Source organism: Crinia signifera, chromosome 6 (genome assembly GCF_055691185.1).
Source record: "Crinia signifera chromosome 6, ASM5569118v1, whole genome shotgun sequence".
Taxonomy (NCBI): Eukaryota; Metazoa; Chordata; class Amphibia; order Anura; family Myobatrachidae; genus Crinia; species Crinia signifera.
In genome coordinates, this window is record NC_139222.1 from 273,745,899 (window position 1) to 273,773,286 (window position 27,388).

The window sequence follows — 27,388 nt, forward strand, 5'->3', positions numbered from 1 at the left end:
TGAGCATCGCTGGCCGGGACCGCAGACCTGACCGGGGGACGCGCGCACGGAGGGGTAAGGCAGGGTTGGGGATGGGGGGAATTTGTTTTACTTGGTGGTGGGCGTTTTTTTTTTTAGCTTAACTTGGCGGCGTGCGTGCGGTGGGGGGGTGACAGGCGGGGGGGGGGGGGGGGGGAGAGCAAAATCCGTAGTTACACCACTGGTAGTAGTGTCAATGGGCTGGATAGGGTGAGTTCTAGAACATTGAAATGTGACATCATAGGGGCCAAAGAAACTTTAGAATGGCCGGGAACTGGTGGGTACCTGGACCTAAGCAGATGGCTCTAATAGCCACTGCAGTTCCTCCATCTCCAACCACAAAACCAGCTCCATAGGTTTCTATGGGGTCTGCCAAGATGTCGGATTTAAAAAGCTCCGTCCTCTCAATCTACCCTCATTGCTGCACACACAGGACCACAGGCGGGCATGCGCAGTATATGCAGCGAAGCCGAAACCACAGTTATAGCGTAAGTTATCACTCAAGCTCTTTGCGGCACAAACTTTTATCGGAGAACAAGGGGGTAATTCAGACCTATTAGCAAGGCTGCAATTTTTGCAGATGGACAAAACCATGCTGCGCTGCTGGTGAGGCAGATGTAACATGTGCAGAGAGCGTTAAGGTTTGGAGACTAGTGGAGAGTCTTATTGTGCATGGGAGAGGATTCCACAGATAGGGTGCAGCCCGAAGAAAGTCCTGCAATCATTAATGGGAGCGAGTAATGAGTGCGGATGAGAGACGCAGATCTTGTGAGGAGCGAAGAAGTCGGGTTGGAAGATATTTTGAGATAAGAGAAGAGATGTATGTTGGTGTAGTTTGGTTTATGGCTTTGTGTGTAAGTAAAGGTATTTTATATTGAATACGGTAAAATACATGATGAAACCAATGGAGGTACTGACAGAGCCGTTTTGCAAACGATGAACGTCTGGTGAGGAAGATCAGCCTCGCAGCTGCTTTTATGATGGACTGTAGTGGTGAGAGCCTATATATTGCAATAATCAATATCAATAATCAATATGGGAGATGAGAGCTCCAGATGCAGTGAAGTAGCCATAGTCCCGCAGCCCCCGCGGTGGCGGGGAGGCACTAGGAAGGTGGGGGCACCGGGGGGTCTGTGGACTATAGTTACCGCCGGCGCTCCTGCCCCCCCCCCCTCCCCCTGAAAAGTTAACACCAAACTTACCCCGTTGCCGCCGCCGCCTCTAACCCCGACACGCAGATGTCGGGTCCCCGGCTCTCCCGGCTACAGCTGCTAATAAGTGACACTCGGAAAATGGCTGCCCCCATACAGCAGACAGTTTTTAAGGTTGCTAGAGGAGGCCGCCGCGTCCCTCTAGCATTCTCAAAAACTGTCTGCATTATGGTGGCAGCCATTTTCCGAGTGTCACTTTTTATTAGGAGCCAGGATAGCCGGGGACCCGACAGATCTGCATGTCCGGTGGCAACGGGGTAAGGAGGGTGATAACTTTTCTGGGGTGGGGGGGAGTGTTAACTTATGGGGGGGGGGGGTGCCCAAATTCCCGGTGGGGGGGGGGGTGGCTTTAAATGTAGTTACGCCACTGTCCAGATGGTAGCTCTTTGCTGCAGAGTGGTAAGCGTGTCTGGCAAACTTAACCCACTAGAACAGGAACACTGTAACAGAGAATGGACTGTAGAGAATGGGTACAGATGCTTGAGCTCAAGAAACCGGAAATGCTTCTGTCATAGGGGACCGGGAGACCTAGGAAATTTGTTGTACTGGCAATGGATAGGTGGCAGAGAGCACTTTATACAGAGATCTCTACCACAGGATTGGGTGTGAAAGTCATGTGCGGCATAGAGACACTGTGAGTGGCCCAATCTGTTTTAGCTGACTTCAGGCAAGATGCGACACACTTGCCACACTAGACCACAGCGACAGGAGAATCCTGACATGACTGGGCAGCAGGCGTGTTCTACCCAGTAAACCGGCAGCATCGTAAGAAGGTCTTCAAACCTAATTTGGAATGTCGATGAGAAATATACACTCTCTCCGTTCCTTCATTTCAGTGGTTCTCATACTCGGTCCTCAGGGACCCCACACAGTTCACGTTTTCCAGGTGCACTCATTACTGACTGACACATTTTAAAAGATCCACAGGTGGAGCAAATTATTTCACTTGATTCTGTGAGGAGACCTGGAAAACATGCACTGTGTGGAGTTCTGAGGACCGACTTTGAGAACCTGTGCTTTATATCATTAAGATGTTTGCCTGCTGAAATATCTGTGCTGCTCCACATATATCTGGTAGTAAATCCGGTTCTCTTTTCCAGTACAAACTTCTGCTTCCGCTCAAACCTATGTGCAGTGGCGTAGCTACGTTTTGGGCGAACCCCCCGCCGTTAGGGGGGGCGCCCCCCTCCACCCGTCGCCGCCCCGCCGAGCACCCCTACCCCGCCGGCCCGCCGAGCACCCCTACCCCGCCGCCCATGCAAACCCCCCCCTCAATCCCCCACAGCCTTACCTATCGCGCTGGTCCCGGCGGCTCCGTTCTTCTGCTGAGGACCACCAGAAAATGGCCGCCCCCATACAGCAGACAGTTTCAGAGAACTGTGTGCTATATGGGGGCGGCCATTTTGTGGTGGTCCTCAGCAGAACAACGGAGCCGCCGGGACCAGCGCGATAGGTAAGTCTGGGGGGGATTGAGGGGGGTTTAACTATAGCACCGCAGCCCCCGGCGCCCCCACATGCACAGCGCCCCCCCAGGGTGGCGGGGGCTGCGGTGCTATAGTTACGCCCCTGCCTATGTGCCCTGGCAGGAATCTAAGTACATTTGGCTCAATTTAAGGGCATTGTGGGTCCAAACTTTGAATGTGCTTCAGGGCGGCCATTTTGTTGTCTGTTAATTATCTCTGGTGGTTTTGTAAGTTTCTGTAACAGTCTGTTTGTCTTTCTGCCAGTCGGTGATTGGTTTCCTCCTGCTTGGCATGCCCTTGCTGTAGAGTGGCATGGGCCCTGCTGCTGCAGGTGGGCATTTGCCTGCAAAAGCTGTTTTACAATCTCTTCTATTAGCACAGAATCTATAACTGATCCATATCTATGTCATTATTTTCTCTCCGTTTGTGAGGGAATAATTTCAATGGCGTCATTGTCTCCTAAAATAGATTTGAGAGCAATGGTTCCGGATTCAAGGATCGACAGGCGTCTACATAGACAATCATTAGGTCGACACCAAAAGGGTGACATACATAGGTCTACATTGATAAAAGGTCCAAATAAATTTACTTATGTTGACATTTTGTCAGTGTTAACCTTTGCATATCAACACGTCGACCTATCATTCGGATACCAAGAGCAATTCACTGGAAAACCTAAAACATAACCATTGTTGCTGAGAACATTTGTCCTGGGGATAACCAATGAATGTTCACCATCAACGGTAGGATAGCATTGTTAATGGGCGGCAGAAGCTGGACATGTGACAGCAGTGGGCCAATCAGAGAAGAAGGACGGCAGTGCTGAGGGATGTACAATTGCGGGGACCTCTTGTTCCTATTTGGAACTCAGCCATCGATGTTAGGTGGATCTTTATATGTAGAGCACATAAATGTTTGATAAATGGTTTATGGTTGATGTCTATAGTATTTTGGTACCTAGCACGGCGCCCATCGCATTGTATACCATAAGCCTTACAATGGTATGCGATGGCACCCGATGTTATACAATTTTAAAATCGTATACCATTGTATATGGTATATATAGTGTGGCGAGCGCACGCGGAATACATGTAATGTAATACGCGTCCCCTCGCGGGGCTCGCTGCGCTCACCACGCTTCAGGCTCGGTGGCTCACTGCGCTCACCACACTATATAAAATCAACTCCACACCGACGTGGATAGTGGGGGTATGAAAAGGTTGGAGGACGCGTACCGCTGCCCCTCGCGGGCTCGCTGCGCTCGCCACGCTTCGGGTTGGCGTTGATAGTGGGGTTGGCGTGGGGGTGCATTTAACATTGTAATCACCAATTAGGGTGCTTATACAATTAAAAATCATATAGGGGGACCATTTAACATTGGAAAAACCCATTAGGGTGCTTATACAATTTTAAAATCGCATCGCATGCAGGGCCGGTGCAAGGTTCCTCAGCGCCCTAGGCAAACTGTCTGCCTACTCCCCCCCCCCCCCACACACACACTTAGAAGGGGGGTTAGGGTTATGGTGGAGAAGGTTAGGGTTTGGCTGCAAGGGTATGTGTATGGTTAGGGTTATAGGCTGTGGGGTGTGTGTATGTTTAGTGTTATAGGCTCCGTGTGTGTGGTTAGTGTTATATGCTGCGGGGTGTGTGTGTGTATGTGTGTGTGTGTATGGTTAAGGTTATAGGCTGTGGGGTGTGTGCCTATGTGCTTAGTATTTTAGGCTGCAGAGGGGTGTATGGTTAGGTTTGGGCTCTGGGGAGGGGGATGGGTGGGGTTAGGCTGCAGGTGGGTTGTGAGTGGTTGGGCTGTGGGGGTATAGATAGTCTATGGGGGTATGCATAGTTAGGGTTACGCTACTGGGGGATGTATAATTAAGGTTGGGCTACGGGGAGGGGTATAAAATTAAGGTTAGGCTACAGGGGGGGATCTATAGTTAAGATTAAGCCATGGGGATGTATACTTAGGGTTAGAATGTGGGGGTGGTGAAAGTATGGCTGCGGGGGAGGGGTATGTATGGTTGGGGGGGGGGGGGGGTGATAATGTTAGGCCTCAGGTGGGGTGTAGTAGCTACTAACCTGGCCCACAAAGGAGGCTGCTTTTGGGGGACACTCCTGCAGCTCTTCATTCTTCATGCACTCTCCTGATCTCTCCAAACTGCTTCCACTGGGACCCGATCCTCTCTTCATCTGCTCCCTCCAGCAGCCCCGGGCAGCCTGACTCCTGACATACAGGCATGGCCCGGGAGCAGCACAGAGCAGACACATGCACTGTGCAGGTTGAGGGAATCCCGTGGCCGCCCTGCAGTGTCCAGGGAGGGGGTTGGCTACGTACCTCCCCCATGCGGCATCCATTCCTGTCCGGTCCGCGCACCTACGCTACCCAGGTGCCCCTTTAAGATAAAAAAAAAACATTGAGACGGCAGCGCAGCGGCATGGTGTGCTGACAGGCAGGGGGCGGGCCGCATAATCTTCTTGGTCCCTCCCCGATAAACTGAGCTGCCAATAGTTCTGCGACTCAATGCAGCACGCAGCTGCTGTCAGTGGGCGGACCCAGAGTCCGTGCTCCTCCTGACTGGTGAGTGACCCCAGCGAGCAGCAACACAGACAAACAGCTTCCCCTTCCGGATGTGTTGCTGGTGGTGCTGTATGGTCCTGGAGGCGTCGGCAGGTAGCGGGCAGGCGGGCGGCAGTACTAAGAACAGTGGCAGATGTAATGGCCGCTACTGTCTTCTTCTGCCCTCAGGTCCCCAGCGCCTGCCTAGTGGAAGCGCCTGCCCTGATCGCATGCATCAGCCTATAACATGGCAGTTAGGAGCTGATTGGCTGAGACTTGATCACTGTCAACTTTATTTCTCTCCAATGCTTAGTAAATAGACCCCCAAAAACACAAAAACAAAGCAGTCTGTTTTGTCAACAGCCAAATAACGTACAGCACCATTATGTTTTTAGACCATTAAAGAGAACCGGAGCATCTGCTGGAAATCCACGTAGAGAGGGGGCGGAACATACAAACTGGCCAGAGATTGATACCCTTGTTTATGATACATATCAGCTGTGAACTTGAATTGTCGATGTTGAACAACCATCGATGGTTCATAGTCGGTGGTTGATGGAGGTACCATAGATGTTACGGCATGGTGTTTTTCTGGGCTGCCCCTTCTACCTTATTGCCATAATCTCACGTAAATGTCAGAAAAGGAAATAGAATATAAGAGTACAGAAGTAATTGAATTTGCTGTATTTTTCTACATCTACTAAGAAATTGTGGCAGCTTTTGTACATTAAATTGGATTAAATACCCACAAATATCTGCATTTCCAACTATACCATTATCAGCAATAGGGTTCCTACTTTAAAAAATCACAAGAGGATTTTCCACAAGGCAACCTAGGCGCCTGCCTAGGGCCCAGCAGGTCCCAAGGGGCCCCAGGAAGATATCCTGGCCACTCAGAACATTCCCAGAGGGGCATTGTGTGACTACCATGTGACATCATGACATCACATAGACCCGCCCACACTAAGTCCCTTTGATAGGATAAAAATGTTTGGACACACAGAATCATACCTCCCAACGGTCCCGCTTTCCTCGGGAATGTCCCATTTTTTTGGGGGATGTTCCCGAGTCCCGTCTGGGGCCAGCAGTGTCCCGCAGCGGGGTTGGGGGGGGCAGTTGGAAGTCCCCCCTGTCATAATATAACAGCATCTACTCATGCCCCCACAGCGGCGAACCCGAGGGGGGGGGCGTGACCTCATGGGAGCATAGGATGCACCAGCATCCCTTCTCCTCCCTCCTCAAAGATGGGAGGTATGCAGAATGGTTTCATCTGCTGTATGTGGGCAGTCAGGTTGCTATAAATGTGACCCAGGTATTATGCTACTTCCAAATGACCTAGAGCCGGATTCAGATTGGTACACAATGCTGATGTTTATGCAACATAGCATTTATCGGTCAACTGTACAATCGCCAAGGTTCTCTATCGATGCAGAGAAAAGGAGATGATTCCCGAACCAGTCTTTTAGTAATGAGACTTTCTTGTCTCCTCCAATACCGGTATTTTTCGGGAATAGTGTTCCCACAATCTGACCATTGGAGGTGCTACCTACTACTTGAATATAGACACATAACATGAACAAGAAAAAGTAAGTATAATGTAGGTGCACTGAAAGTCAATTAATGATACATAAAATTTAACCTTTAATAATTTTCAATAAAATCGGTGAAATATTAAAATATAATAGAAAGTAATAAAGAGCAGAAATGAGATTAAAAACAAAAATGACCACAGCTCAACTCTGTCCTATATTTGCAGGGTTAAATTCTCCCTGTATGTCCTCACTAGTGTCCCATATGGATACTTTCTCTCTGATTATTTTCTCAGAGACAATTGTTACTTTTCTATTTTTGTTACAATAGAAAGGGTGATAGTATCTTTTGATTCACGATTACAATCACTTAAGGCCCATACACACTGGGTGACTTTGAGCTGAAAGCCGCTCAAAACAGCAGGTTTGAGCGTCTTTCAGCTCAAAGCCGCCCAGTGTGTATGCCCCAGCGATGAACGGTGAGCGCTGCTGCGCGCTCCCGCATCATTGCTGGGAAAGTGTTGAGGACGGCTTTGCATAGCGCTGAGCTATGCAATGCTGCTTCCCCCTCCGTCGGCGCCAAGCACGGGGAAAGCCGCTCAGTGTGTATGCACTGAGCGGCTTTCCCCGCAGCGATGATTGACATCATCGCTGTCCATACACGCTGGGCATAGTCGCCCAGCTGCCCTGAGGAAGCTTAGGTGAAACGGTCGTTGGCTAGCAATGATCACAGCTCCTCTGTTTATGTTCTCTAAATGTGTATGTTAAATCATGTGTAATAGCAAAATGTGTTTGAAATACAGACAGTAAGAAGGCATGCAGGCATTCAGTAGAGATACGGCGCGAGTGTCACTCGTACTAAACTGACTCACAGGCGGCTGATGCCCGGGGTGCAGGCACGCTATATCCCCCGAGAGGACGAGCGACTCATCTCATAGCCGCCAACACAGCTATCAGAGCGGATAGTAATAGCCGCCACAGATCCGTATTAATGGACAGAAACTAGTGAAATTTACTAGCGGCGGTGACATATCGGTACTGTTAGGGCAGGGATAATAGTCGGCAATAGTACGTCTATGTGAAGCCGGAATACTATTTGTTTATTATAACCCTAGGACTGATTGCGTGATAAAATTTGAATAAAAGAACTGGGGATTAACAGAGATTGGATGATTGCTGGTATCCATACACATTGTCCATTTATCGGATAGCACAACATCCATAGGTGGAAATAGACGCCCCTCTATTGAACTGCTTTATAAAAAGTCACTCATGCATGCAATCACACAATCCCAGTGAGACAATCAGATAACACATCCTGTGAAACTACCAATAAACGGATGTATTAGAACATATATTTGATTGTCAATAATCTTTTATGGATAAAGTAATATGAACACTGCTATAATAAAAAACACAAAGGAACACATTGAGCTTTGATACACTGAAGCTATATAAAACCCATTGGAAGGCTATTCAGCCTAAGTGATAGTAATCGTGAATCAAAAGATACTATCACCCTTTCTATTGTAACAAAAATAGAAAAGTAACAATTGTCTCTGAGAAAATAATCAGAGAGAAAGTATCCATATGGGACACTAGTGAGGACATACAGGGAGAGTTTAACCCTGCAAATATAGGACAGAGTTGAGCTGTGGTCATTTTTGTTTTAAATCTCATTTCTGCTCTTTATTTCTTTTTATTATATTTTAATATTTCACCGATTTTATTGAAAATTGTTAAAGGTTACATTTTATGTATCATTAATTGACTTTCAGTGCACCTACATTATACTTACTTTTTTCTCGTTCATGTTATAATACTCTATCGCTGCCGCCTGCAATCAGCAGCCAATGGATTGTATGAGGCAGGAGGGCCCCAAACCAGTATCTTGCCTAGGGCCAGGGCAGCCAAGAGATATGCTGGGCCCCGTTAAAATGTTGAGGGAGTGACCTAATCACAGGGGGCGTGGCCACCTAACATGATTAGGCCACACCCCAAAAATGTTTAAGGGGGGTGATAAAACACTCGAGTCGATTGGGGGGTGTTATTGCCACCCCCCTCAGCAGCAGCAGCACACACCTACAACATGTGCTGTGCTGACAGCTGGCTCAGCATGAGCTCTCACACTGTCAGTGAGACACTCATGCTGAGCCTGCTATCACAGCACATGCTGTAGGTGTGTGCTGCTGCTGCTGCCCGGGAGGGACGGAGGTGGTATGGGGGGGGGGCTGAGGGGTGTTGGACCAGGTCCCCCACAAGGCCCTTCCAGCAAGCCAGGGCCCAGGTAATCAGTACCCACTCCCCCGCCTCTCAGCGGCCTTGTCTAGGACACCATGAGGTCTAACTCCAGCTCTGGTAAAAATAAATCTTTTCATGTGGTGTAGTCCAGGGGGAACTGTACATTAGGACTTAACTTGAAATAATACAAATTGGAATACAGAACATATTATTGACAATTCGGCTGTTTTTAGAATATATCTCAAAGAAAGCTCAAAATTCCTATCCTACACTAGTGATCCCAGTAAGGAGCATAGGTGCCGATTCCGTGGGTGCTCAAGGGCCCGAGCACCCACGGAAAGTGATGAGCACCCACGGGCCCGAGTCCCGCCGCTGGGCCGCCATATCTTGCTAATTTGCGGCTGCAGCACCCACATTGCCAGTCCCGCCACCTGGGAAACAGTATACCAGGGAGAGTGTATTCTGTCCGCGGAGTAGCTGCACTGTGGGGGCATTTATGTACCTGCACTGTGGGGGCATTTATGGATGTGGAACTATGTTGCCGTAATTTTGAATATTGAAGACAACTGTGCTCCGTTATATAAATTGGTATTATTTTGTGGCCACACCCCTTCCCCATGAAGCCACTCCTCTATATTTTTGGCTTGAGCACCCACCAGCAAAAACATAAATCGGCACCTATGGTAAGGAGGCAAGATTATTTCCGTGACTTGTATCATACTCTGAATACGCAGTGAGTTATAATTAACCCCTTACCGACGCAGCCTGTTTTTGCCTTCCTGACAGAGGCCTTTTTTTCAAATCTGACATGTATCACTTTATGTGGGGATAACTTTTTTTTGCTTTTACTTATCCCAGTGATTTTGAGATTGTTTTCTCGTGACACATTGTACTTTAAGTTAGTGGTAAATTTTGGTCGATACAGTCTGTTTTTTTTGTGAAAAATACCAAAATGTCGTAAAAAAATTGAACATTTTGCAATTTGCAAAATGTTAAATTTTCTGCTTGTGAGACAAATAATCATACCACTCAAAATAGTTAATAACTAACATAGACCATATGTATACTTTATTATTACATCATTATTTCAACCTGCTTTTAATTTTTTTGGACACTAGGGGGCAGCAGAGTCAAAATTATACACATAACACAGTAAACGCTGCTTTTGGCTGTTCACGTTTGAACAGCCAATCGCAGCGATCGCTGAGGGGGGGGGGGGGCATCGGTGCCCCCCCTGGGCAATGAGGGAAGATGTCTGCTGTCAGGGACAGCAGACATCGTCCCTCTGTCACCGCGTCTATAGACGCGGTGACAGTTTAAAAACATGACGTACATTTATGCCATGTGTCGGGAAGTACATCCCGACCATGACGTAAATGTACGTCAAATGTCGGGAAGGGGTTAATGAAGGGTGTTGCCAATATCATGGACATTCTCAGGATATCATAAGTAACTTACCGCACGCTACCATATTTCGGGAATGCTGACATATCACCTCCTCATCACATTTACCGATTAAAACTAAAACGTCTAATGGCAGAATTATTATGTTTCGCATTTAATATCATATATTTAGTCATTCAATATGGTGAATGTTGCTAATTTTAGATGTTAACCTGAGCTTTCTATAGGGGTGATTCTGGTTGGTTTGCAAAAGCAACTTCCTTCTATAATGGACAAAACCATGCGGCACTGGAGGTGGAGCAGATGTAACATGTGCAGAGAGAGTTAGATTTGCGGGATTTATGTTGTTTCTGTGAAGAGTAAATACTGGCTGCATTATTTCAGGGTTGCTCTGTTCCTGGACCTCCCTGGTAATGTAGGATTGCCATCACCTGTGGGGAGCTAGGTAATTGATAAGAAACGTGTCACCACAGGTGCTGACAATCATACATTACCAGGGTGGTCCAGGAACAGAGCATTTTCTCCCTCATGTCCATTAAAGAAGAAATTTGCATTTGCAAACCAACCAGAATCACCCTTGAAGTGCATGTATCGATGTAGACAAGCCTAATTGTCTATGGGTCATTGGGTAAACCCAATGTAGGTCACCATGCACTCCTTCCGATCATATCAACCTTAGCTATGTCGACCTATTTCAGGTGTTGAACCTAAGGTATGTCGACCATCAGTGCATGTCAACCTTAATGGGGTAGACTTACTATCCGGGTAGACTTACTATCCCTTGTCTATGGCAGTGTTTTAATGTTCCGTTTCTTTTCCGTCTTCTTCTAGACAGTATAGAGGATGAGTTTGAGTTGTCTACAGTTTGCCATCGTCCAGAAGGACTGGAACAACTACAAGAACAAACCAAATTTACCAAAAGAGAACTTCAGGTACTCTATCGGGGCTTTAAGAACGTAAGTATAGCGACTGTACCGTCCCTGCAATCTGCCAATCAGTGCATCAGTACTTCCGTACGGGTTTCCGGTCAATGGATAGACAGGACATGGAAGTTCTGCTGAAGGTGGGATGTTGCTATCGGCAACCAATGAGATTCTATCTATCATCTTCTAGAAGGTGCTAAATAAATAAGATCAAGGATCTTTTTGGTTGCTGTGGACAACATCCCATCTTTAATAGAACTCACATCTTAGTACATATTTACATACATGTTATCATGTACAGTACTGTATGTACTGTAATATGTGCTAGATCTATTCAATGGGGATCGCCAGCACTGAGGACATCCGGTGTCTTGCGGCGCCCCGAATCCGCATATCCAAACTATGGCCCTCCAGGTGTTGTGACACTACATATCCCATCATGCCTTGCCACAGTTTTGCTATTAGGGAATGCTAAACTATAGCAAGGCATGCTGGGATGTGTAGTTTCACAACAGCTGGAGGGCCACAGTTTGGACATGCCTGGTTATGCTGATTTCCAGACGCCACAGTGCAGTCCCCTCTGCATGCAATAAGTTGACATGGTCAAAAGGTTGACTATGTGGACAAGTTCAAAAGGTTGACATGAAAATGGTCGACACAAGTCGAAAAGCATTCCGATTTCTGAGAGAATGTACATTTCTGCGGCTGTGGAGTGATATATATTCATTTACCACCTGAATTAGCATCTGCTCACTAACAAATATTTTAGAGACCAGTGGGTACCTAGCGTGACATCATTAAGCCCCACCCCCAGGATGTAAAATACCCCAATTCACGGATCTCTGTGGAGGGGGCGGGGCTAAAATGACGCGGTTATGGACATTTTAGCTCCACCCCCTCCTCTGAGACCAGCGGATTGTTGCATTTAAATGCAAAGGTCAGGGGGAAGACGCCGCAATCGGGGGGTGGCGTGGGGGTCCCCCAGAATCCGGGAGGGTTGCCCACCTTTCCAGTGGGCCAGGAGGAGGACCCGATTTTCAGGATCCTCCCGGCCATTCCGGGAAGGTAGGAAACCCTGATCTATCTTTTTTGTGGTGAAGTACCACCAGGGACCACTAGAGGTCCCTCGATAAACTAAATGACGCCTTAACAGAAAGTGAAACCAAAATGATCTGTTCCAGACTTGCTGGATATAGGAGTAGACAGGGACTAAAGCTGGGTACACATATGTACAATCGTCGGGCCGTTCTTCCGATCTGCGGACGAACGGCCGTTCGATTGTATATATGTGTACGCTGTCCCGATCCCTTCGTTGCGATCCATAAACGGCCAAAAACGCTCTTGGCCGTCCACGGTCGGTCGGTCGCAGGTTCTTTGCTGCTTAATATTCTTCCGACAGGACGGCTCCATATCGAAAGAAAAGTGACATGTGTACGCACGTTCGATCGATATGCAGCCCGTTCCTGCGATCATTCCTCCCAAAAGCAGCACGCCCATGTGGGTGTTGACTAGCTGCGTCATCCCTCCATCAGCGCAGCATGTAAACAACAGGAAGTCTTCTCCCCCGTACTTTCCGCGCCATGCTGTTAAAGAATATTCGTTGTGTGTGCATTCCTTTTGAAATAAATAATCGTTGTGTGTGCATTCCTGACATATAGTTATAGAAGATAGACAGATAGATAGATAGATAGATAGATAGATAGATAGATAGATAGATAGATAGATAGATATTTGATGTTCATTGTTCTGCATAAACACTTAACATTTATTAAGAAATACTGACGTTTTGGTATGCTCTTTTAATCCAGCCCATTATGATAATGTTGTGTACATTTTTATCGTGCGAATAGCCAGAACGGGAGAGTGTGTACGGTGGTACAATCTTTTTCTTGCGATTGTTTGGACGGGAGTACATCGGACGTCGCAAGTAAAATTGTACATATGTGTACGCGCAGATCGGTCGTATGTTTCGGACGGCCGAACGTGAATTCGGTCGATCGAACGGTCGCAAGAAAAATGAAATTGTACATATGTGTACCCAGCTTAAGCTGTAATTTTGACAGGGTTTTAACTAGTCATATTTCATTAGATATAATACAGTATCTCCGTACATGTACACTTTGTGGGCTGCTTTGTGAATAGAGAGGTTTCATTGTAACATTTCAAGACAGTTTATAACTTGAAAAAATAAATAAGAAACCGGTGGTGGTGGTGGTGTGTGTGTGTGTGGGGGGGTCTGGACTACACAGTCAGCCTGTACCATGCCAGTTAGGAGCTGGTTGGCTGGTACTTTATCCCTGCCCACTTTATCTCTCTCCAAGACTTTGGTCCTTATTCAGACCTGATCGCTAGACTGCATATACTTGCAGCCTAGCGAACAGGTCAGTGCCGCCCACTGAACGCCCAAATCCCCCACCCCACCGCCCGCATCCCATCTCTAGGATGCGGACCGAAGGAGAGAGACATCATTCAGTGGTCGCCGGTATTCATTCGATGGTCTATTGTCCCCGGTAATAAAAGTCACTCTTATTTCCGCCGCAGATCGCGTAAAAGGTGGCGGGCTCTGACGCCATGGGTTTGCACATTTGGCCATTTAGTCCGGGATGCCTACTTTATAGTGTGGCTGTGGGGAGATGGGCCGCCGAAGGATGGGAAAGTTGCAGGGGGCGGGGCCACGCAGGGCCGGCTCTACCATTAGGCAGCTTTAGGCAGCTGCCTAGGGCGCCAGGATCTGGGGGGGCGCCACCAAGTCTGCCTATCAAAATATCATGGCTGTCTATGACCTCACCACCATACTTTTCCTTGAGGCATACATCCCTACTTTACTGCCCCCTCCTCCTTGTACTCTATTGTGGGTGTCAAATGGAAGCCTCCAGGAAAAGCAGGGGACTTGTCCATCGTCACAGGAAGGGCTGAGAGGACCAAACGATTTTTGGGAGCAACTTTGGGGGGGGGGGGGGGGGGGGGGCAGCAGTAGGTTAAAGTTTTGTCTAGGGTGCTGAGAAGCATTACACTGGCCCTGGGGCCACGGAAGAAACTTCATGTTTAGGGGCCAGTGCAATTGTGTCCTTGCCGGTATTTCATGCATTGGGCAGCGGTGGATGAGACTACAAGGACGCAATTTGCATCTTTGGTCCCGCGGCCCCTCTCCGCCGGGCAGGGCAGGCGACAGGGGGGTCAAGGGGGACACCTGAAATGGGCCCCAAGCTTGTTAGGGGCCCCAAGGTTCTGAGGGGCTGTAAGCATAGCTGCGGCAGTGCAGTACCTAGCAATGGTTTATAAAGGCACGTGCCTGGATTCCTGTAAGGGTACTTGCCTGGAACCCTCCTCCGGTATTAGTGAATATTAATAAGGCGCCCAAGGGATTATATTGGTTACCCTTTGTTGTTACCTTTACAATAACTTCCTAGAAATAATTCACGCGGACACCTTATCTAAAAATAAGACTCAGACAACCATGGCATAAGTTTAAAATGGTCAAGTTAATTATTTAGGTGGTATGACCCTTGTTAGTCTATCAAAGGGATGGCCAAGACAGCACTTGAGACCAGCACCAGTCAGAGGTGTATGTCAATGGCAGCGACTGCCTCGCTCCAATCTAACAAACACACCCCTTACGTAAGGTACAGCCTGCACCGTGACGGCTCCCCGCCCCCTCTAAGGTAAGGCGCGGACACCTCAAGGAAGTGCCCACCGTCCCCGCTCATTTCGGGACTCGCCCACCGTCCTGGCAAGGGGGGGGTAATACGGCACGGTGACCACCTGACACCTCACCCGACTGCTGCTCGAGAGCGCCTTCTCGCCACTGCCAAGGCTCCCCAGACCTAACAAGGTCGCCCGGGACCAGGCCCGCCACCCCTAAACTAGACCTAATGCCTTCCTATTGCCGAGTCACGCCAGAAAAGATGTCACCCAGGAAAATTTCCATGCCCGCGTCAGACAGGTGGACCCCGTCTGACCTATAAAGGTGGGCCGACTCCCTAACTATCGTGGGGTGCCGCACTGCCCTACCCCCCATGGCGCTCACCCTCCTGGAAACCGCGTGGTTCACCTTTCGCCTTGCCCTATCTATGGCAACTGCATTCCTGCAGCCCCGCCACTGAAGCCGGGGGACGATATCAGACCACACTAACCGCACACCTGGCCAAAGGGCCGCAATGCGCTCCAGGTCAGCCGTTATGCTACACATGAGTGAGAGCCCCGTATTTTTAACCAGGTCGTTGCCCCCTAGATGTATAATCAATGTGTTGGGGGGACCTGAACTGCGGGCCTTGGAAACCAGCAGGCTATAAAGCCCACCCCACTGAAGTCCCCTAACCCCAAACCACTGCACTGAGTCAGCTCGTAGCAAGCCTAACGCTCTGGAGGCCATGGGATGCCTGGCCGCCCAAAAAATATATGAGTGGCCCACTACCCAAACTCTCCCCTGATGTGATGAGGAAAGGGAAAAGGCTGAAAGAGAAAAAACCTAACGTTAACATCAATATATTATACACTGTAACACAACCAGAATACAGTAAACAGCCCAAGTGAAGGTGAAAAACTTAAAAAACCTCCGGTGAACTTTGGTGACAGCCGAATTGAATTAGTTCTATCTCGGAGGAAAAAGTAAAAAATTCACTCCACACCGTCGATTCCAGAACGCTAGCCGTTCCAGAACCGACTGTAAACTTACGTTTTTGGGCTGGCGCAACAGGCGCATTCTACAACTTATCTACTTTATCTAACTTATCTAATCTTATATATTTCCTATAAGCCGATGACTTCCACCTCCCTACCTTCTGTATGGCAGAGGGTGGAAGCCCCGCCGCCGCTGCGCATGTTGCGGCCCCTATGCGAAAGGAGTGTGTCCCATAATCCTGAGCCCTCAAGCCTATGCCGGTCAAGCACCTTCTAAACACAGCCCCGAACTGAAAACGGGTGAGGGGCACACCATCTGTGTGCGCCAAAAACTGCATGGCTCCAACCGGCCTAAGAGACATGTAGTCCCTGCATAATGCTACAGGACAAATGGCTTGGTTCACACTGGATCGCAGGGTGGCCCAACTACCCTTTCCCAACTGGTCTGTTTTGGATCTCTGTATCCTGCACAGGACGTGGTCCTCATGGAGAACCACGTCCTCCGACCTAAGACCAGACTGGGCCTTCTTGCTCGCAGCTACCAGTTCCCCAATCCTGAATGCCCCGAAAAAGGCGAATGCAAAGGCCACCTTCAGGAGCGCAGCCTCAAAGGGGTTATCAGCCACCTTATCCAGATTTGCTACTAGCTCCCCCAGCATGCGCTCGTCTATAGGCCGCCGAGTGTCAGGAGGCACTGGCCGCTGCTTAGCCCAGCCCCTCAAAGCCTTACTTAATACAAAAGAGGCTGTGGGATCTTGCTCCCCTCTCAGCCTGCTGTGAAAAGCTATACCAGCCAAAGCCGCCGTCATAGCCGACTTTGATCTGCCTCTTACATAATGGCCCCATACGAATGCGAGTAACCGGTCCTCGACCGACTTACCGCTAGCGTCAGGCGCAGACTGAAACTCTTCCCAATCCCTCCAGGCCGCCTCGTAAGCCCTGCGGGTTGAGGGCGCCAGTGACAGCAGTGCCAAACCCTTCATGCCGATTCTATGATCTGCCATACAAGATTTGGACACCTAAGCCCCAAGGGTGACGCTTCAGGAGCAAGCTCCCGAAACTTAGTAAACTGAAACCTAGACAGGGCGTCAGCTATAGTGTTTTCTATGCCTGGGACATGTCTAGCCCCAAAATGTATATTGTACTTCAGACAATGAAGCACCAGGTAACGCAGCAACCTGAGGGCCTCTGGGGAAGCCGCCCTCTGATTGTTAATTGCGTGTACCACCCCCAGGTTGTCACACCAGAACACTATGTTCCGATTCGCCAATTCCGTTGCCCACAGCTGCACTGATACTATGATGGGGAACAGTTCCAGCAGCAAAAGATTGACCGTGAAACCCCTGTCAATCCAAGACTGTGGCCACCGTGCGACGCACCATGCCCCTTGGAAATAAGCCCCAAATCCCGTGGAGCCAGCCGCATCAGTGAAGAGCTGCAGTTCCTTGCTGGATTCTGGCTCCGTGGGCCATATAAGCTCCCTATTAAATTGCCCCAGGAATGTGGACCACACTTCCATGTCGTCTCGCATCTCCCGTGACAGCCTGACCATGTGGTGGGGGTCCCGAACCCCCGCCGTGGCCCTCTCGAGCTTGCGGCAGAATACCCGCCCCATGGGAATGATGCGGCAAGCAAAATTAAAGGACCCCAGCAGGGACTGCAATAGTCTCAGCTGTATCCTCTTCTTCTGCAAGCACTCAACTATTAGCCCTTGAAGCTTTGTCACCTTATCCTCGGGCAAGCGGCAGCACCCCGCGGCCGAGTCTATTTCTATGCCAAGGTAAGACAGGACCCTGGTGGGTCCCTCCGTCTTATCCGCAGCTATAGGGACCCCCAGCTCCTCTAGCAGGGAAACCGCCCGGGACAATATATGGGCGCACGTGCCGTCGTCTCCTGGTCCCACAAAGAGAAAGTCATCCAGGTAGTGGGCTACGCCCGCACAGCCTGTACTGCTCTGTATGCACCAGTGCAGGAACGTGCTGAATTTCTCGAAGTAAGAGCAGGAGACAGAACAGCCCATCGGTAAGCACTTGTCTATGTAAGAGCCTCCATCTAACCTAAAGCCCATGAACCTGAAGGACTTAGGGTGTAATGGGAGGAGCCTAAACGCGGATTCAATATCCAGTTTGGCCATAAGTGCTCCATGGCCGAAACCCCGGACTATGCCCAGCACCTCGTCAAATAGCTGGTACTGCACACTACAGAACTCATCCGGGATGGCGTAGTTTATGGACGCGCCGTGGGGGTGCGACAGGTGCTGAATCAACCTGTATTTACCCGGGGTCTTCTTAGGGACCACCCCGAGAGGGGAAAAACACATGTCAGGGAGGGGGTTCCCTTGGAAGGGGCCCGCCATCCTGCCCAGGGCTACTTCAGCCTGGACCTTCTGGCGGACCACATCTGGAAAATCCCTGGCCGACTTGAGGTTCCTAATGCAGGAAACTCTGATTCCGTCAGGGATGGGGAGGGGGAAACCAAAACTAAACCCGTCCAACAAAAACCGAGCGTCAGCCCTGTTAGGGTACGCCATTAACCTACGGGCCAGGGCGTCTACCACAATTGGGGAAGGGGCCTTACTTTCCGCCAGTGCCGGCGTCCCCGTGATCCCCACCTTTGGCCGCTGACCTGCAGGATTTGGAGGGGTGCCCCGCCCCCCCGCAGTTACTGCAGTCGTGACGGAAGCGGCACTTGGCGCCCCTGTCACATTTGCCCTCGTTGTACGCAAAGCACTTCCCTTTGCCGCCGGCTTTAGACCCGGGTTTGGCCGCAGGAAATGGCTTCCTACCCGATGTATCTGAGCTATGCTGCCCTTTGCCTATGACCTCGAGCCATATCTCCACGTGCTTGCAGCCCATGGGCATGACCCTTGACCCGGCGTGGGCGAGGCGGAACTTCTCATTGTAGTTCCGCCACGCCAGCCCCTTATAATCCGTGTACGTCTCGTTCACAAGGAACAGGTAGCGTAAGACGTTCACGTGCTCCCCAGGCCTTGTGCTCAGGTAACAAGAGGAGAATATTAAAAAGCCCTTCAGCCAATTGTGGAAGCCTTTAAAGGCCGCCTCGCTACCACTTCCCGCTTTCTTGGCTGCCTCAAAGTCTTTTTTCATGTCGACTGTCAGTGTAAAGAAGTCGACAAACTTTCCCCTTTTAATTTTGTCCTTTACACCCTTACGCAGGCCCCTGGCCATGGCGGTGTTGGTGCAATGGACCATATCGCCCGCTGTGGCAGCTACTTCAGGATCCGCCTCTTTCCTAGCCCGCTTAGTGCCACCCACTTTTTTCGCAACCGCGCGTGCAACCATTTTAGCAAACTTGCGCGGGCGCTTGGGGGACCTACTGGCTGAGGAGTGAGAGGAAGAGGATGCACACTCTGAAGTATTGTCATTCTCACCATCTCCAGAAGCTTCGCCTTGGACCACGGGATCCGCCCGTGCTGTGGCCCCTGTCCCTGCGGAAGTGGATGCTTCTGCCCTTGACGTGGATGCAGGGGTCTCGGTCGACCTGGGGGCCGGAGCCAGGACCCTGGGTATGGCTGGAGCCGTCACCGGTGTTGGCGGTCTGGATTCCGGGGCCCTCCTGGACCTTTCTGCGTCCTCTTCCTGGGACGATCCCCCGAATATGCCACTCCTGCCTCCGACAGAGGATACCTCGGGAGATAAAGGTGCAGTGTTAGGACCATATCCTGAGCCCGTCACCCTTACTGACCCTCCCGCTGCTGTACCAGAGCTCCCCAGGCCCCCAGTCGCATAAACCTGGTTGACCTGTTGAGCCTGGACATACATGTTGGGGTGCGTGTAAGCCGCCCCCTGAAAAACCTGCTGCGGCACCCCCGGGCCCTGCGGTTGTGGTGCACCAGCACCCTGCCATGCCCCCCCGAAATACCCCCCGGGAAACCCTCCACCTGTCCCCGCTGCTTGGGGAAAGTACGGGAAAGGGGGCTGCTGGGTCCCTGTGTAGGGCCCGTATTGTGGGTTGGGCATGGGGTACCCCGGGTAACCCCCCGCATTCTGACCGGGAAAAGCCCACTGCTGCTGCTGCTGCACGGGGGGTTGCATGTATGCCTGCTGACCCGCACCAAAACCCGTGTGGCCAAACCCCTGGTGTCCCCCCTGCCCCGCCGGGGCCCCGGCGAAGCCCTGAGGGGCCGCGGGGAATGGCTGCTGGCCTTGATGCCATTGCTGCTGTGGGGCCTGCCAACCCTGGAAGGGGGGGGCACCGCCATCCATCTGGCCGCCGACGAAAGCGTCCCCACGGCCACCGTCCCAGCCCAAGGGGATGAGAGAGCCCCTCCCCGGGGCTATGATGTTTGTCAGGGAAGCCAGAGGGCCCTGACCCGCACCGCGCTGCCCACCTGCATTCATCCGCAGAGGGCTCCATGTGGGGCCCCCTGTTATGACCTGCAGAGGACTCCCTGGACCCTGCGCTAATGGGGTGCTAGTCCTGGGGGGCACCCCCCCATCCCCCCCGCTGAGTGACACCCCCCCACCACTCAACCCGCTGCCTGAGGAGCGCGGGGTGCCCATAGGGGTCTGCATACCCTGCGCTGGCGTTAAAACGCCAGCAGATGGCGCCAGAGCACTGTCCCCAGCAGCGCTACTCACTGCTGGGTGCCCACCATGTGCTGCTGGCGCAGCGCGCTCCCCGCTCAAAGCAGAGCCCTGCTGAGCCGGGGAAACGCTTCCCTGCGGTGGGGACACATGTCCCCCAGAGGCAGAATGTGCAGGAGACGGCGCGCTCACCCGCGATGACGCGGTCGCGGCCGTCCTGCTGCCTCCCCTGCCTCCCCCGCGCGCTGGTACAGTCGCCAGCGGGCGGGCTGCGTCTGCCAACCACCTAGGTGGTGGGGCAGATCTCTTGGGGCGGCCGGACATAATTGCAGCTGCGCGAATGACAACAGGCCTAAAAACAAAGTAAAATGTACTTAGCTTCGCGTGCTGCACTGTGTGAATCCGGATTCCAAGAGGAAGTTCCTCCCCCTAAGCTGGACCCTATATACCCCACTTAAGCTGCCTCCCCTCTGGGTGCTGATTGGCCCATAAGCACCACATGCTAACCTGCCTAAGAATTACACACTGCTCTGATGCTGCTTGTGTATCTGCGTTTAACCCCTAAATCCCCGGGCTCTTAACTACACTCTGGCTTATGCAGCCTTCGTTTTGCCTTATGTTTATTTTGTAACAATAAAAAACACGTTCAATATGCAGTGTACTAAAAATGTTCTGCTCAACAGGGGGGGGGGGTAGTGGGCCCCCAAGATATATCAGTGTATCGGGGCCCGAGATTTCTGTTGCCAGCCCTGCCGCCGGGGGGGGGGGGAGACTGCCTGCAGTCTGGGAGGGGAGGGCAACCCTGCCCTTAGTGCATAGACCCCACAGCCTGTAATATGACCAAAGTTGGTTGGTTGGTACTTTATCTGTCTCCACGTTATCACTCTTCAAGCTTTGACATCAGTCCACATCCACGTAGAGTCGGCCACGGATCCACCAGTGGGTCAGGGTCACAGTTGAATCCTGTGTATGTGGAGTCTTTGCTTCTTCCCTTGACACACGCCCGGATCTGCCAGAAGACAATTAAACTTCTTGAAAGTCACATCATAAATAATGAAAGAGTTTGCGATGACCCGGCTGTAAGCCTCTCTGCTGCTCTGCTTGGATTTTATTCCGTATACACGACTAAAACGTAATAAGTGGCAGCGAAGCTCAGATTTCAGGCTACATAATAGTAAGAGAACCTCGGCAAAATGGTTCTTATTCTAATGATTGCTGAGGAAGGTTCTCAATATCCAATTCATTATTTAGACCCATACAAGGGTCAAACTCTGTGATTTTGTTTTTCTAAGTATGATCTTGGGAAACAGATGGACATCAGACCTGGTAGTAGCTAGTTACGCTGCTACATGGAGCGCAGCCTTATGCTGCCCTCTAGTAATGAGACCGGGTATTGCGCCTTACAGCAAATAAGATGAGAAATAGATATTTATTAAGTGTATGTTTGCTTTTCATTTGTAATCTGATTATTTTATTCGTTGTAACAGGAATGTCCTACTGGCATTGTCGATGAAGATAATTTCAAACAGATTTACTCCCAGTTTTTTCCGCAAGGAGGTAAGATTTACTTTATATTGTGAATGATACAGATAAGAACCACTTTGCCCATCAAGTCTGCTCCTTTTGTATAAGGCGCCAAATTCACTAAGGCACCCCCCCCCCCCCACTACATCGCTTCATGTGTAGGGGCCATAGCCATACCTCCCAACTTTATGAAATCTTCAGGCTTGACGGCTGCAAAATTTAGGAGCGTGGCTTGGTGGCAAGGGGGCGTGGCCTACAAATTGTATCAGTGGTCAGTGGGATTCCAGGATATAGTATATTGGGGACTATGGGGAATATGTAATAAAGAAGCACCTGTGATTTGTTTCATTAAATTTACTGAGATGGGAGTACTATTGAAGATGGGGTGTGTTTCCCCTAGCAACCAATCAGATCAATTATCTTCTAGAAGGTGCAAAATTTATAACAAATAGAATCTGTTTGGTTGCCATGGGCAACATCCCATCTTAGTAAATTTACCCCCTAGAGACTAAATGTAACTCACAGATACAGCGCCCCCCGTATATCTCCAGAGTCTCTACCGGGGGATCTGACATTGCACAGTAGCAAATGTGAGATTTGGGTTCCCTCTCCTTGGCATATGCCTCCATAGACATAAAGGAGTTTATGTCATCTGAGGTGGTGTACCTGGACAGTGAGTGCTGGAGGAGGCTGAGGATCCAAGTGGACCTCTCTGTGCAGTCCAGGCCCTTTTCCAGTTGGACACGGTGGGTCTCAGCAGGCTAACGTTATCTGGAGATGGCGTTAGTACCTGCAGCCGTGCCTCTAACAGCTTTCACAGAGCTAAAGCACCGTGCGTTTGGAACTAGATGCGATGCGATCTAGTTCAAACAGTACGCGCAGCACATACTTTCTGTGCTGTGCGATGTGATGTGCGTGGGAAGTCCCATCGCATCACAGCCAGGGCCGGTGCAATGCACCGGAGCGCCCCAGGCGAGTCGGGGTGGGGGCGCCCCGGTGCCGGGGAGGGGGGAGGTGGAAGTACCTGTCCTGCAGCGCTGTGTATTTAAATCTGGCGGCGGAGGCAGCGGGGGTCCCTGCAGTCCATTAGAAATAACGAGCGCTATCCGCCGGGCTATGCGGAAGCGCTTCTAGTGTGAAAACACTGGCAGCACGCTGATTGGCTGAGATCAGCGTGCGCCTCCGCCGCCAGATTTAAATACACAGCGCCGTAGGACAGGTAACCGGGCGGCACAAAATGCCGCCCTCCAGTGGCCGGCGCCCTAGGCAAATGACTAGATTTGCCTAGTGGTGGCGCCGGCCCTGATCACAGCCGCTAATTGTACCGTGTATGGGCACCTTAGGAGATGCGCAAAATATCCGCTAAATATGTCATCGTCGCTCACATTTGTTATATAAATTCAAATAAAAAAATGTCTAAAATAGGATAATATTTCCTATATAAGGTAACAACAGGTCATTATGATGAATAGAGACAGGATTATATGCAACAAAAAAAACTTGAAATATGCATGCAAATATGCAAGAAAAATACTTAATAAAAATAAAAATATGCATAAAAAGTGTTAAAATATGCTACATTAAATAATAAAAAAAGAAAATTTTCACTTATTTATTTAAAAATCAGCAAACAATTAGTTCCAAATAAACCTCAAAAATAGGCCCACAGATTTTTTTTCTTCTTGGCTGCTAAAGCAGACTGCAGCGTTCTTCTGGCATTAACTACACGGACCCTCATCTCCAGCGCCGATGGATCAAATGTTAGCATAGCGTGTGAGGGCGGCGCAGTGGAAGGCTTCCTCCCTGCGCTGTATACTCACTGTGACACGGCATTTCCTCTGCGCTGCGTGATGTCACAACCCTTCTGCCCGCCTCCTCTGCTGCAGAAGTCTGTCTCTTGGTGTAAAGTCCCAGGCCAGGGGAAGGCAAAAGTTCAGGAGCTTTGTAATGGCATCCGCCCCGACTGACTTTTATCAACATGGATTGGCAGCCTAGAGCAGCGTCAGACATAGCGTACATCCAAGGTTCCACACACTGCGCACATATTGCCCCAGCCTGCACACTCTACCACTATGTGGCTAGCAGCAGCAGGGCAAAGCAGTGCTGTAACTCACGGGTGGTAAGAGGATGGGACCTAAAATATGCACCATCACTAGATTTTAGGTAAAATATGCAATAACCAGTGAGAATGGGCAAAATATGCAAATGCATATGCAAATATGCAAATGCATATGCAAATATGCAAATGCATATAATCCTGTCTCTAATGATGAATACTAATGTTTGCTTGGCAATTTTCACAAATTCACTTGGCACTCAAAGGGGCATTCAATGCAGCTGACACTTGCCATTTAAACCCTGTGCCGGCCGCTCACCGTATTCAGTGTTCCGGGGGAATCCTCGCTATCAGGTGACGGAGAGGATTCCCCCAAACAGCAACTCTTGCGGCTAATGCAGGGAGCCCGGTGCATTTAACCGCGAGCCTCGCTGCTTGAGCGGCCGCACACGCTGTTTCCCTGTCACTGCAAAAACCCAGCGACAGAGAAGCATTTACAGTTATCAGTAGGGATGGGACAGATTATGTTACGTATAAATATAACTAGTGCAGGCACATTCATTAGGTCAGTAATAAAACTGCTCCTCTATATTGTGCCATATACACGGCACTGGCTCTTTAATGTTCTTTTGTTCTCTCTCCGTCCTAGACTCCAGCATGTATGCACATTTTCTATTTAATGCATTTGACACCGACCACAACGGTTCCGTCAGTTTCGAGGTGAGAACTTGTGATCAGCTTCACATATAGCAGGAAATATATATTGTTACTTTCCATACTTAATTTAGCTGCCTCAGTCATAATGAATGCAACATTTAGTAGAATGTTTTACTAAGGACACACTGTGGAACATGTATTAAGCCTTAACAAGAGATAACTGCAAGGGTGATAAGGAGAGATAAACGTCCAGCCAATCACCTGCTAACTGGCATGTTACAGCCTGTGTTTGAAAAAAGTCAGTAAGGAGCTGATTGGCTGGACGTTTATCTCTCCTTATCACCCTTGCATTTATCTCTTGTTAAGGCTTAATACATCTGCCCCATTATATATTGCGTTGCTTTCAATAGCCACTTGATGGGGAAGTAGTATCTTGTCCATCTTTATGCCATCAATAATATGTCGACAACATGAAATCGACAGGACAATGTTATTTAAAGCATTTTTACAGTGTCGGCATTATAGTTTTAATATGGCCGTAAAGCGCCATGTTTAAATGTACTGTATCGGCTACAAGTGTCGGCATTGTCCTGTCGTTATATTGACTGTCAGCATGATCAAGATGAAGTGAAGTACTGCTGCTTGGTGTGCCAACCTGAATTAGGCCGTTGGTCTGTTACCCTCAGCCTTACTTTGTTATTTGTTTTGTTGCCTGTAGGATTTTGTAGCGGGATTGTCTGTGATCCTACGAGGAAGCATAGACGACAAACTCAACTGGGCCTTCAACTTGTATGATCTCAACAAAGATGGCTGCATCACTAAAGAGGTACGGAGCACGCACGCGCCACGTGGTTATTTGTCTGGGATGAGGTTACTTGTACTCTTCGTATCAATGGAGCACTGCAGCGTCTCTGTAACGTGGCCAACACCCGCTTCTTCTACAGTTAGGCAACAGGAAACCAATGGACGATGGTCCATCTGGCGCTCATTGGGTTGACTCAGATGGAACGATGATAGACTTTCCTATTGGTCTTATAAGAGCCCAAATTTAACCATCTCACGAAATAGATCTTCACCTTATCTTATGTCTGACAGCGCCGAGGTCAATCGTCAAAAGATCAAACACTATTGGTCGACAGACACATGAAAAAGGACGACACACATTAAGTGGACATGGTCAAATGGTCATCATAAGCAAAACAAAGGTTGACACCATATTTATTGCACTGCGCCCCCTCGCATGGCACGCTGCTCTCGCCATGATTAGGGCACGGTGCATCGCTGCGCAGGTCACACTACTATAGTCTCCCTCTATGCCGGCTTGCTATGCGGTCCCTGGGTCGACAATGTGTAGGTCGACAGTCACTGGTCCAACCACTTATGGATGACAGTGACTAGGTCGACATACTATAGGTCGGCACTGACAGGAGGTCGACACAGGCTTTAGGTCGACATGGGCACCTACAATATTGACATGCTTTTTTTTTTTTTGGTGTAGACTGACTTGGTTCGTGCTTTACTAAGTGGGCGTACAGAGATATAATAGTGCGCCGAGCTCAGCGAGTCGAGCCATACACTTATACGGTGTACATGTCAACATTTGTCGAAATAGACATCAAAACTATGTGAAAAATGCATGTCGACCTTGTGGGTGTCAACCATGCCCATGTCCACCTTAAGCTTGTGTTGACCTGTCAGTGTCTACCTATGTTGACCATTTCAAGGTGTCCACTTAGTCACTGTTGACCATCAGTGGTCAACCTAGTAGTGACTGTCGACCTAGACATTGTCTATGTGTTATACCGTGACTGTGCCTACCGGGAAGATGAAGTAAAAATAAGTCGGGTTTTTATTTATTTTTTTAATCATGAAAAACTCATGTCGACCTTTTTACATATCAACCTTTTTCTTGTGACGACATAATACGTGTTGACCTTTAGACTGTTGACCAAATGGCCTCTCTTGGGCCATGAATAGATAATAGGAGAATTAAGATATACTCTCTTCTGTCAGTAACTACCTAACTTACACATACATACATACATACATACATACATACATACATACACACACATCACACATACATACATACATACATACATACATACACATACATACACATCACACATACATACATACATACATACATACATACATACATACATACACATACATACATACACATACATACACATCACACATACATACATACATACATACATACATACACATACATACATACACATACATACATACACATCACATACATACACATCACACATACATACATACATACACATAACATACATACACATCACACATACATACACATACATACATATATACATACATACACATCACATACATACACATCACACATACATACATACACACATACATACATACATACACATCACACATACATACATACATACATACACATACATACATACACATCACACATACACATCACACATACATACATACATACATACATACATACACACACATACATACATACATACATACATACACATACATACATATACATACATACATACATACATACACATCACATACATACACATCACACATACATACATACACATCACACATACATACACATACATACATACATACA

General features: G+C 49.1%; 1 protein-coding gene across 6 annotated transcripts in view; it reads left to right on the forward strand.

Moving 5' to 3' along the window:
* The window catches only part of KCNIP2 (potassium voltage-gated channel interacting protein 2), a 294,234-nt gene that overhangs the window by 253,109 nt on the left and 13,737 nt on the right, over positions 1-27,388 (forward strand). For 5 of the 6 annotated variants that reach the window (XM_083149646.1, XM_083149650.1, XM_083149651.1 and 2 more), the window contains 4 exons: positions 11,252-11,376; positions 21,998-22,067; positions 24,740-24,810; positions 25,466-25,573. In XM_083149646.1, the coding sequence (XP_083005772.1) occupies positions 11,252-11,376; positions 21,998-22,067; positions 24,740-24,810; positions 25,466-25,573 (374 nt within the window). The remainder of the gene's footprint in view (positions 1-11,251; positions 11,377-21,997; positions 22,068-24,739; positions 24,811-25,465; positions 25,574-27,388) is intronic. The other variant, XM_083149647.1, reaches the window with a different exon arrangement.